At 38.6% G+C, this 13294-nt stretch overlaps 1 protein-coding gene across 2 annotated transcripts in view; it reads left to right on the top strand.

The window, feature by feature from the left end:
* The window catches only part of ZFPM2 (zinc finger protein, FOG family member 2), a 594441-nt gene extending 584969 nt beyond the window's left edge, over positions 1-9472 (top strand). For both annotated transcript variants that reach the window (XM_043979526.1, XM_043979525.1), the window contains 2 exons: positions 2672-2896; positions 5981-9472. In XM_043979526.1, coding sequence (XP_043835461.1) covers positions 2672-2896; positions 5981-8472 — 2717 coding nt within the window. In that variant the 3' untranslated portion in view covers positions 8473-9472. The remainder of the gene's footprint in view (positions 1-2671; positions 2897-5980) is intronic.
* Positions 9473-13294: the final 3822 nt, after the last annotated feature.

Genomic DNA, 13294 nt, shown 5'->3' with positions numbered 1-13294 from the left:
TTGGTTTTGCCTGTATTTTGGTCATCTCTGAAGTGGATCTAAGGATGGAAGGATGGGAGGAAGGAAGGAAGAAAGGAAGGATGGGAGGAAGGAAGGAAGGAAGGAAGGAAGGAAGGAAGGAAGGAAGGAAGGAAGGAAGGAAGGAAGGAAGGAAGGAAGGAAGGAAGGAAGGAAGGAAGGAAGGAAGGGAAGAAAGGAGAAAAAAAGGGGAGGGCACCAAAATTCTTCCAGTGCAGATGTGTGGCACATGAGACAGCACAGAGTAAATTGTTTGTGTTCTTTACAAGCCTACTTAGCAAAATTAAAGACCCTTTAAATATGGTTAATTTAACCACAGAGTACTTTGGGGCTTCAAATATATTGACAGAACTGAAAAAAGTTGGTCCCAGGGAAGCCTAGAAATATCCATAAAGTAAAAGGGAACTGGAAAGGTTTTGAAGAAAAGAAAGAAAACAAAGCCTAGTTTGATATCCAGAAAGTTTTCTTAATTTATATTTCATACATAATTTTATTTTTATTTAAGAAAAAAAATCTCTACAAACAAAATTTTCTCGAGAATCTCTGTTCTCACCACAGTTAATTGGTCTGTGAATATAGCACATAATTTTTATGTGTACATCATGAGAAAAAGAACTATGTGGTGCAGTGGATAGAGTGATAGGCCTAGAGTAAGGAGGATCTCAGTTCAGAGATAATATTTATAAAAGTTCTTAGAAACCTTAAAGTGCTATATAAATACTCACCAACATCATTACATACAGTACACAGCATTATTTCAGTCACAATTGTATTGGAAGTTATGTCAAGGTAAGTGAAGATAAAGCAGCCACGTTGTAAGAAATATTACATCATAATACCATGTCAGTTCCTTTTTCAATACTCTTCTTATTGCCTATATGATAAATCACATGCTTCTCTGTTTTGACAGTCTTTTTTTCCCCAAACTTTTTTTTCAATCTCATCATGCACTCTATGCTTCAGCCAATGGCCTATTGCACATTTCCTACATAAGGCATTGCATCTTTCACTTTTATGTTTTTATAAAGGCTCTCCCCCATGACTGGAATGCCTTTCCTCCTCCCTGCTCCATCCTAGAACCCCTAGCTGCCCTCAAGATCTTAAGAGACACTTCCTTGAAGGGGTCTCTCCTGATTTCCCTGGTTGTTAGTGGAGCTTCTCAAAATCCTTTGCATGTATTCAATGTATCTCTTGTCTTTCTTTTTGTATTTATATCCCCAGCATTTTGTCCATCGCCAGGAAAATACAATGGCCTTAATAAGTGCTTGCTAATTAAGAAAGATTTGTGAGCAAAATATTGTAGTGAAAATAGAGAGAGAATAATGGGACAGTTTTGAAAATAACGTGGAATTTATTATACATGTGTATATTATATAAACATCATATATACATATATGTATTGCAGATGTGTATTTTTGAAAAGTAGTAAGTAATAGAGATTTATTATTTTATATACAACTCTCTCACTCTATCTCTTATGAGTAAATGGAAATGCTGGCGGTTGAGTGGTAGGGATTGTTAGTGTTTAAGTTCAGAATTTTTTTTTTAAAGAAGACATTTACTTAAGTCCTCCCTTTGTCATACAAAGAGTTGTTTGACTCTTAAAATGTAAAGTAAATGATTTTGTTTGATTAATGAATATCATTTGATCTAAGATTCTTAGTGACAGAGAAAGTTTGCCAGTCAGTCTACTTAGAGAGTTTCTGTTAGTTCCCCACATTAATGAAATTGCATAATTCTTTCTACCCTGATGATATAAATATATATGAATATATGCATGCAATCATATCTATGTATATATGTATATTATATACAAACATATCTATGCATAATTTAAAAAATAAGACTAATGATTTTATTGGTAGAGAGAATTTACAGGGCTCCCTCTATCAATACCAATGGAAGATACTCTGTAACTTACAGTTTGTAGGGAGTTGTCTAAGGCATTGAGAAGTTAAATGACTTTCTCTGGATCACATGAGCAGTATCTGTCAGAGACAAGTCTGCAACCTACATTATCCTGACCTTGAGGCCATCTCTTTATTTACTATTCCATATTGCCTTTCATAAAAGATGTTACTTATGCAACATTATAATTATCTGTGTTGGTATCTTTTAATAATAATTGATAATAATAACACCAGCTGACACTTATAGAGCACCTACTATGTGCCACATACTATACTATGCATTTTCCAAATATTATCTCATCTGATGCTCCCAACAACTCTGTGAGCTGGGTGATATAATTATCCTGTTTTTATAGTTGAGGAAATTGAAGCAAATAGAGGTTAGGTGTCTTGCCCAGGGTCACTCAGCTAGGAAGTATCTGAATCTGGATTTGAATTCAGGTCTTCCTGACTTCAGGCCCTATATTACCTGTGCTATTGTATGGACTCCTTGAGGACAGGGACTGTCTTTAATATCATATCCTACCCAGCATCTAGAAAAAATGTTTTACCTACAGCAGGTACTTAATAGACATTCATTGTATTTGTTTCTCTGGAGCCCCATTCATATTTGTAATTCATCTCATTGGCTACTTTTCTGGTTTGGACCTTAGGAGCCTGAGAACAAGAAAACTAACAAAGCTCTGCTCATCATTGGCTCCAAATGTACTGCAGCTCACATGTACTCATGTTTCTCTTTTCAGAGGACATATTCCCTTGTAAATCCTGTGGCATTTGGTATCGAAGTGAGCGGAATTTGCAAGCACATCTCATGTACTACTGCAGTGGGAGGCAAAGAGATGGGCCCCCAATGACAGAAGAGAACGAAGATACTCCTCACCAGATATCCAGTGCTTGCCCCTTCCCACAGTGCACCAAAAGCTTTTCCAATGCCAGAGCCCTGGAAATGCACCTAAATTCCCATAGTGGTAAGTTTCCCCTTCCCCTTCTCTTAGAGATTAAAGCTGGTCATTAGGAACCTTTAGGGTTCTAATCTAGTTCTTTCAGTCCAGTTTTCTTTTTAAGGCACCAAGAGTGCCTTAATACCCTGTTCTCATTGAATCAACTTTCTACCCAAAGTATGTGCCTACACTACAACTCATATGCTCCTGTTTTCCCTGATGTATGAAATAGAAGAGGCAGCATGGTGCGGTGGATAGAGTACTGGGAACTGGAGTCAGGAAGACATGTTTTCAAATCTTGCCATGATTTCCATTAGTGGAAAGACTTTTCATTTCAGGAGACCCTTATCCTTGTATTGATGTGAAATGTAATCATCTTCAAGGTGAATCTAGAGTAGCCTATTGTGGAATTGACTTAATACTGACCTTAGTTCATTTACTTCCTGGCTCTGTCAATCTTTGAAAACTGAAGTAGTTTATTTAGCAGATTCATCCTGCACTTAATCATAGAAGTGAAGCCTATCATTTCTTTAGTCTACTAAAATTAGGCTCATAAGAAAAGCAAAATTATTTGTTATGTTTTTAGATTTCATCTTTTACTGTATCAATTTGAATAATTTCTTTGGTTTCCAAGGCATCTGCCGATAATTGAATTATTAAAATTTCAGTGTCATTAATCCATGGCAATTGTAGTGATCGTATCATAGGTTTAGAGCTGTAAAAAAGTCATCGAGTCCCACCCCTTTATTTTATGGATGCCCAGAGAGGTTAAGTAATTAATCCAGGGTTTCATAGCTAATTAGTATCAGAGGCAGGATTTGAACGCAGGTCTTCCAGATGACAAGCACAATGCTCTGCTGATTTTCCTAGATGCCACTAATGTTTTAAACTTCATAATCTTATTCACTGGGACAGGTAAACATTCTCTCTAGAATCCATTTGTAATAGGAGATCCCATTGGCTTTAGAGTTTCATGGTAGGCCTGTCTATAACCCAAAATTTTTCTTCCCCACCCCTATACGCCATTACCAATTGCTCCTTCAATAAGATTTACTATGTAGATTACACTGAAATGAGTGTGTGTATCCAGACAGATAGACAGATAGATATAGATTTGCATATAGATATAAATAAATTGAGAGACATCCTCTTGGTCAGGGCAGGAACATCATCAGAGATCATTTTATTCCCAGGCATGACTCCAAAGTCAATAGGACCCCTTTTTTTCTCTATTCTTTGTATACCTAATGATGGGGCCAAGGGGTCTATGAGGATAGAAGGATCCTCCCTTAAGTTACCCCCCACCCATGTAGTTGAGGGGAAATTGATGTTTTGTGGTTGTAGGAGCCACTCAATTGCTTTCCACTCACCTTACTCCTTGGTCCTTCACATAGTCTGAGTCTATTCATCTGGTGAAATAGAGGGTTCAGAGAAAGTTGGCCTTCCCAGATGGTGAGCATGGGAAACCACAAATCTGGCTGAATAGTACTGGAGGCACCATATGTGCTATATAATAACTATTTTGTGTGGAGAGAAAACTGGAAAAAATTACTATGTTGGCTAAGAATAACTTTTCCTTGGTGTGGGAAATAAAAGAGGAAATTATAGGAACTCCATACCTTCAGCTATGTCATTCTTGCCTTTCTTATATGAAAGTCATCATGATGTAGTGTATAGTGTATGGGACTTGGATTCAAGAAGAAATAAATTTGAATCCTACCTCACATACTTCTTAGATCTGTCATCCTGGCTAAGACATTTCATCTCTCTGGGTCTCAGTGTTCCCATCTATAAAATGAGAGGCCTAAAGCCCATTCCCATCTAATCTATGAATAAGATAACCTATAGTAGGTTAGACTGAATTAGCAAATTAAGAACAAGAATATTTAATGAACTCTACTTGAAAAATTTGGGGCAGCTAGGTAGTGCATAGAGCACTGGCCCTGAAGTTAGGAAGACCTGACTTCAAATCTCACCTCAGACACTGTGTGACCCTGGGCAAGTCATTTAATCCCAATGGCCTTAAAAAAAATCCAGGGCCACCTCCAGTTGTCCTGATGTATATCTTACCACTGGACCTATATGGCTCTGGAAGAGAGAGTGAGGTTGGTGACCTTGCAGAGCCCTCCTTCACTTAAATCTAACCCAGTGCAAATCATGCCATCACCCCAGGGTCATGGTTCTCTTTGAGAATGAAGGACAAACAACAACAAAAACAACAACATCTTGAAGAATGTGCACCTTGTTTTAAGTCACCCTGAAGCAGAAAAAAAAATATATGAATAGAGGAGAATGATTTGCTTTGCAAAGGAGTTCTAATTCACATTAGAATCCACTCATTGGAGATTTCATCTTTTGGTTTAAAATTATTTCTTTTCATTAAAAGTGATTTAAGAACACATTTTCATGAAGACTGCTACATTGTAATCAAAATTGATCTGTAAGCTCAAATAATAGAAGTTTTCCTGATAAGCAGCATGTTCTGATTGAATGAAAACTGAACAAGAAGTCAGGAGGCCTGGGTTTGAACTCTGTGCTTGCTGTATGGTACCAGTCTAGTTATTTAAATGCTCTGGGCTTCTGTTTCCTTCTCTATTAAGTTAGGATAATATTACTTACCCTACTATGTCATAGGATAATCATGAGGACCATGAGAGATAAAGCATATGAAAGCACTTTGAAAATAGAAAAGCATTCTAAAAATATAGGCTACCATGACAGTTCATAGATTCTTAGGAGACATTGGACTTTGAGGTCATCTTCTCCAACCCTCCACATTCTACAATAGAAGAAAATGGGATTCAGACAACTTAAGTGACTTGTCCCAGATCATACCAGTAGTAAATGACAAGAATTAGGATATGAAACCAAGTATTCTAGCTCTACAACTATTGCTCTTTCCTGGGTATCATGGTGGAGGCATCATTATTACACATATAATGGCTCTCTTAAAAGAAAAAAAAATTTGGTAATAAAAGTCATCTGTGTTAATTTGGCCAGTTTAGCAGCCAAGTTAATAAATCAAATAAATACTTGAGTTCCTTGGAATAAACCATGGTCATTTAAAACCAAGAGTTTTGGTTCTTAGCAGTCTCCTTTGTTTCTCCACAGGTGTGAAAATGGAAGAATTTCTCCCTCCTGGTGCTAGTCTAAAATGCACCATTTGTAACTACACTGCTGACTCTGTGATCAATTTTCACCAGCACCTGTTCTCCCATCTCACTCAAGCTGCCTTCCGATGCAACCACTGTCACTTTGGCTTCCAGACTCAGAGGGAACTATTGCAGCACCAAGAAGTCCACGTTTCTGGCAACAAACTTCCAAGAGAAAGTGACATTGAACACTCCCCAAATGGAAATGAAGACAACATACAGCCAGCCACAGAGCTGTTAACTAGAAATGAACTTCCCCAGAGCCAAAAGGGCATGCAGACTAAAGATGCTAGCTCTGACACAGAGCTGGATAAGTGTGAGAAAAAGAATCAGCTTTTTCTCCCAAATCAGAGACCAGAACTACAGCCTTCAGCCAATAAACAAAGCTTTTCCTATACAAAAATCAAGTCTGAACCTTCTAGCCCAAGACTTGCCTCATCTCCAGTTCAGCCTGGCATTGGTCCCTCTTTCCCTATGGGCCCTTTTCTATCCCAGTTTGCTTTTCCCCAGGATATCACAGTGGTTCCTCAGGCTTCTGAGATCTTGGCCAAGATGTCTGAACTGGTACATAGGAGGTTGAGGCATGGAAGTAGCAGTTACCCTCCTGTAATCTACAGTCCTCTAATGCCCAAGGGGGCCACTTGTTTTGAGTGCAACATAACATTCAACAACCTGGACAATTACCTGGTACACAAAAAGCACTATTGCAGCAGCCGATGGCAGCAGATGGCCAAGTCTCCTGAATTCCCCAGTGTTTCAGAAAAGATGCCAGAGGCTGTAAGCCCTAACAATGGCCAGAGCTCCATCAACCTTCTTAACACAGCTCCTCACCCTTCTGATCCTGAGAATCAGCTCCTGCAGACATCCTGTATCAATTCCTCCACAGTCTTAGATTTGATTGGGCCGAGCGGAAAAGGTCATGACAAGGACTTCCCTGCACAGGCTAAAAAGCTATCTGCTTCCAGTAGTAACGATGACAAAATCAACGGGAAACCTGCCGACATAAAGAACCCTAACATTTCTTTAGTGGAAGGGGAAAGCGATCCTAATAAGACCACCTGTGATGCTTGCAACATCACCTTCAGTCGACATGAAACCTATATGGTTCACAAACAGTATTACTGTGCAACTCGTCATGATCCTCCTTTAAAGAGGTCTGCTTCCAACAAAGTGCCTGCTATGCAGAGAACAATGCGTACCCGCAAGCGAAGGAAGATGTATGAGATGTGCCTCCCTGAACAGGAGCCAAGGCCCCAACTCGTCCAGCAGCGTTTCCTGGAAGTAGCCAACCTCAATAATCCTTGTACATCTACTCAAGAGTCCACAGAAGGACTGGGAGAATGTTACCACCCGAGATGTGATATCTTCCCAGGAATAGTCTCAAAACATCTGGAAACATCTCTCTCAATCAACAAATGTGTTCCGGTATCCAAGTGTGATACAACTCATCCCAGTGTGTCCTGTTTGGAGATGGATGTACCCATCGATCTCAGCAAAAAGTGTTTATCTCAGTCTGAGAGGACGTCCACGTCTCCAAAAAGACTGTTGGATTACCATGAGTGCACTGTTTGCAAGATCAGTTTCAATAAGGTCGAGAACTACCTGGCCCACAAGCAGAATTTTTGCCCTGTCACTGCACATCAGCGTAATGACCTTGGACAACTGGATGGCAAAGCGTTTCCAAATCCAGAAAGTGAACGGAACAGCCCCGATGTCAGCTTTGAAAGAAGTATAATAAAATGTGAGAAAAATGGAAACTTGAAGCAGCCTTCTCCCAATGGAAACCTATTTTCATCCCACTTAGCAACTCTGCAAGGACTGAAAGTCTTTAGTGAAGCTGCTCAGCTTATTGCAACAAAAGAAGAAAACAAACATTTGTTTCTCCCACAATGCCTTTACCCCGGAGCAATAAAGAAAGCTAAAGGAGCAGACCAGCTTTCTCCATATTACGGAATAAAGCCAACCGATTATATTTCTGGTTCTCTGGTCATTCATAACACTGACATAGATCAAAGCACAAATGCAGAGAGTGAGTCACCCAAAGGCCAGGCCCCCTCAAATGGGTGTGCCGGTCAGAAGAAAGAGTCTCTGCCATTGTTACCCAAAAACAGAGGCATGGTAATAGTGAATGGTGGCCTGAAACAAGACGAAAGGCCTGCTACCAACACACAGCAAGAGAACATTTCCCAGAATCCTCAGCATGAAGATGGGCACAAGTCTCCATCTTGGATCTCTGAGAACCCATTAGCTGCAAATGAAAATGTGTCTCCCGCAATTCCCTCTGCAGAGGAACAGCTGTCTAGTATAGCAAAAGGTGTGAATGGCTCCACCCAGGCTCCTACCAGTGGAAAATACTGCCGTCTGTGTGACATCCAATTCAACAACCTTTCAAACTTTATCACTCACAAGAAGTTTTATTGCTCATCACATGCAGCAGAACATGTCAAATGAAAAACAAAAACCAAAACCCCAACCAACATACAAACCCGTCAGTCACCCTCGGTACCAGTGTTTAGTATCTTGTTCCATGCATTCCAAGCAAAGCTGCTTGAATGCTCTCTGGGCAATCAGGAGATAACTCGTTATGGCTGAGTTGGAGACTTAAGGTGTAATTTCATTACAGTCCATTAGTAAAGTGTATTATTGGTGCCATTTTCAAAAAATATTAATTTATTTTACCAGCAGTATTCATAGCTGTGGTTATGTTATTTTTATTTAAAAACTTTATATTAAAGTCATTTGTAATGTTATTGTATAGTTCTTGTGTAGCATATATGGTTTGCACTGTATAGTAGGTTTTAAAGAAAAATAGTCACAAACAATACAGAAAAAAAGCATTTTAGAAATAGCTTCAAAAGCACTTGTGTATCCTGATTTTTTTCTTATATGCTGTTGCAGATATATGTATATGCTAAAATATAACTTGCAAGGACATTTTCAATACACACGCTGTAAAGTTCGCCTTAAGATTTCAATTCTTAAATGACCAGGCTCCGTTTTGCACTTTATATTTTAGCAGATACAATCCCTTAGTCATTAGGCTTTGCATTTGTATGTAGCAGTATGTTTCCGTCCATTTTCTTAATCTTAAACATGTACGTTAAATGAAGATGGCAATTTTTTTCTTGTATAGTACTTGTATTTTCTTTCACTGATGCATCTCTGTCTCAATTTTTAAACCTTTGCTGTTAAATGCAATACTTTATAAAGAATGAACAAAATTACTGGAAGCAGTATTGTAAGTAATGAGGATGTATTAATCAGTTTTATCTTTTGAAAGGCACAGTCGAAATTGAAACCCTAAACTCAATGCTGCAAGTATGAATTTAATTCATATATAAGATCTATTTAAATATGAGTAGCAATACTGCACCTGGTGATCACAAAGATAATGTTCTACTTCTGATAGAAATGATTTCTCAACAAATGTTGTTACTATGCATGTATATGGATGGAATAAAATTCCAAATCGTTGGAGAAGTTTGGAGATTTTTTTTTAATAGAGGAAATCTCAGTCATATGATGGGAACAAAGGAAATTTTGAAATGGAACCGTATCCCTGCAGTAAGGTTGGAATGTGGTGGTAAAGTTCCTTAAGATGTATGGAATTCTCTCAGTCCTCCTCTCCACCTTCCACATCCCCAGGATTCTGTTTTTCATATAGCCAAATAATAACCCGTTCATATTTCTTTTGAATATTAATGAAAGATTTTAAGGTTAACAAAGTACTTTACATACCTCATGATATTTGATCCTAACAATAGCTTCAGGAAGCAGTCGGTCAGTAAATGTTTACTGAGCTCCTACGATATATCAAATGCTAGAGATATAAAGAAAAGCAAAAGATAGTCCCTGCTCCCAAGGAACTCATTGACAAATGGAAGAGACAATTTAGGAAATAGGCACTACAGATTGTTATCTTTTTCCTTTTTTGTCCAGACCTGTAATTCACTGGTATGGGGGACTCTGGACTCCAATACACATTGAGCAGCAACTCTTCTATAATTGATCACTTTAGAGAGTTACCTGGGGAAATGGAAATTAAGTGACTTACCCAGGGTCACATGTATCAAAGGTAGGATTTGAACCCAAATTTCCTGACTCATTTCTCATGCTCTTTTCTTTCTGGCCTTTTGGGAGAGATATAATTCTTTTGTTTGTTTGTTTTTTTAATTTGATTTATTTTTATTTTTCTCAACTAGTCCCACCCTCCCTTCCTGAAGCCAGTAAGCAATTTGATATAGTGATACATTACAATCATGTTAAATATATTTCCACATTAATCAGAACAAAAGGGGAAAAACACAAGAAAAAATAAACAAGAACAATAACAAAAAAAGCAACAAAAAAGTGAAAAGAGTAAGCTTTGGTCTGCATTCATATGCCATAGTTCTTTTCCTGAATGTGGAGAGCATTTTCCACCATAAGTCTTGTAGCATTGTCTTGAACCATTGATTGCTGAGAAGAGCCAATCATCATCACACAATGTTGCTGTTACTGTGTACAATATTCTCTTGGTTCTGCTCATTTCACTCAGCTTTAGTTCATGTAAGTCTTTGAGAGGTATTATTCTTGACACTTTACAGATAATGAAACTGAGATACCAAGACGTTATTTCCCCATGGTCACATCTAGCAAGTATCCAGACCCAGGTGTGAATTCTCATCATACCAAATGTGTTTTTTTTATATTATATTATTCTGCCTCTAATTATATCACACCACCTCTCAAAGGATTGCTAGTGCTGAACTGCAAAACTTGTATAGTATTTATATATATTTTTTATGAAATAATATGGAAAAAGCACTTGAGAGAGCCTATATTTTCTCTCTTTTGGCACAAGTGAAGACCAATTTATCTTAGCACTACAAGGATTAACAAAAATCAGCATGCTTAACTTGCAAGTGTTCTGTTTTCCAAATATTCAGTAGCTGAATGGGGAAGAAGTCTACTTTCCAAAATAATTCAGATATGTGAAGGTCCTTAAATTCCAAATTTGCTGTTTTAGGTAAATTCAAGCCATTTTAACTAACCAAACCTTTTTTAAGTGCCCACTATGTGCCAGGTACCTGGCTAGGCACTGAAAATACAAAGACATCAATAGAAAAGACCCTGCCCTTAAGTCTCTTACATTCTTGGGGGTGGGGAGAATAGGGGAGAGAACATGTACCCAGATAAATTGAGACAGAATATATGCAGTTTAAAACAATCCCCGACAAATTACAGCTTCTAGGAATGGCAAATTAACACAAAACCCTTTGCAAAAAAGTTATGGTAAGGGGGCAGCTAGGTGGCACAGTGGATAAAGCACTGGACCTGGATTCAGGAGGACCTGAGTTCAAATCCGGTCTCAGACACTTGACACTTACTAGCAGTGTGACCCTGGGCAAGTCACTTAACCTCACTGTCCTGCCCCCCCCCCAAAAAAAAAAGGTATGGTGGACTATTAGTGTATGTGGGATTTGGGAATTTTATTTTTAAAAAAGGCAATATACCACTTAGTATTTTCATTTATTTAAGTTGTGTTTTCTCCAGCGCACTCCCCAGCCATTTGTTTTGGACAATTCTATTCCCAAATTTCAAAACTTTCATCTTAATTCTTGTCTAACATGGATACCTCTTCCACTTGACATAGTGTGTAAAGTATAGTGAACTGTCCCTGCCGAGTCTGATAAAGCATAGTAGAGGGATTCCTAAGGTCAGCCTCATACTTCCTAGGGAACCCCTTAAGGAAGTTGATAAAGAATGGACACTCTTTATCAACTCAGAATAGGTATTTGAGGTTGGCAGGACTAGAGATTCTTAACAAAGCTTTTTTTTTTTTTTTTTTCCCCTGGGTAATGAGTGTTAAGTGACTTGCCCAGGGTCACACACCTAGTAAGTGTCAAGTGTCTGATGCCAGATTTGATCTCAGATCCTCCTGAATCCAGGGCCAGTGCTTTATCCACTGTGCCACCTAGCTGCCCAAAACAACAAAGCTTCCTTTGATGCTTATGCTCTGCTTCCTGCTCCTTCCTCTTGTCAGATGCTAATAAGTCAAACAATAGAAATTTAATAAGTGCCTATTGTGTGCCAGGAATTGTCTTAGTACTGTTGAAGATACAAGAAATACAAAGTGATGTCCTAAAGTTTCTAGAAATTTATAGACTAGCTGGAGATACAATTTCTACACAATCAATCAAATGCTAAACTATGGTATTAACTCTGAGTGCAACAGGAAGTTCAGAGAAAGATGAGATCAGTTGGGAACTAGAGCTTTCAGGGGGGCAGCTGGGTCATACAGTGGACAGAGCACTGGCCCTGGAGTCAAGAGGACCTGAGATCAAATCTCACCTCACACACTTATGCTGTATGACCCTGGGCAAGTCACAACCCCAATTGCCTTAAATATCTGGGGTCATCTCCAGTCATCCTAATGTATCTTGCCACTGGACCCAGATGGCTCTGGAGGAGAAAGTGAGGTTGGTGACTTTGCACAGCCCTCCCTCACTTAAAATCCAATTCAGTGCAAGTCATGACATCTCCTCACTATCATGGTCCTCTTTGAGAATGAAGGACAAACAACAACAACAACAACAAGAGCTTTAGGAAAGAGATTCATTGAGGAGGTGAGAATTCAGATTGACCTTACACAATTGGGAACAGTAGGCCTAAGTGGAGGAGAAGAAAGAGGACATTCCGAAAAGAAGAAATAGTATGAACAAAGGCAAAGAAAGAAGAGAATCTAATCATGTTATATGTGAAGAACCATGTAATAATTGACCTGATTGGAGGGATGTGAGCCTTCTAGGGTGCAGTGAGAAATATATTTTAATTAGGACAGTTGAAGATTATGGAAGACTTTGGAAGCTATACAAGAAAAGCCTTAGACTCTATGGAGCAGGCTGTAAGGAGTCATTTAGTCTTGAGCTGCAAAATAACGTGATCCAAAATAACATGATATTTTAAAAATACTAATAATCAGGTGACTTTTGGCAGAATAGATTAAGGGTGGAGGTATGGAGAAAGTCTTGCTCTTGGAGAGAAGGGGAACAGTTAGCAGCCTACAAAGCTGCAAAAATGAAAACAACATTGACATAAAGGTGGTAGGTAAAAATCAGGCAAAATTTAGAGAAGAGAATAATGAGTTCATTTTGCAGCTTGTTGAGCTTGAATTTAAGACTGAAGATGTTACACAGTTAATAAGTGTTTGATGCCATATTTGACCTCAGGTCTACCTCACTCTAGGCTCAGTGCTCTATTCACTGTGCCTTAGGGGTAGGAGGTTCATTCT

The sequence above is a fragment of the Dromiciops gliroides genome, chromosome 1 (assembly GCF_019393635.1).
Source record: "Dromiciops gliroides isolate mDroGli1 chromosome 1, mDroGli1.pri, whole genome shotgun sequence".
Lineage (NCBI taxonomy): Eukaryota > Metazoa > Chordata > Mammalia > Microbiotheria > Microbiotheriidae > Dromiciops > Dromiciops gliroides.
Note: the sequence above shows the minus strand (reverse complement) of the source record. Positions and strands in the feature narration are given on the sequence as shown.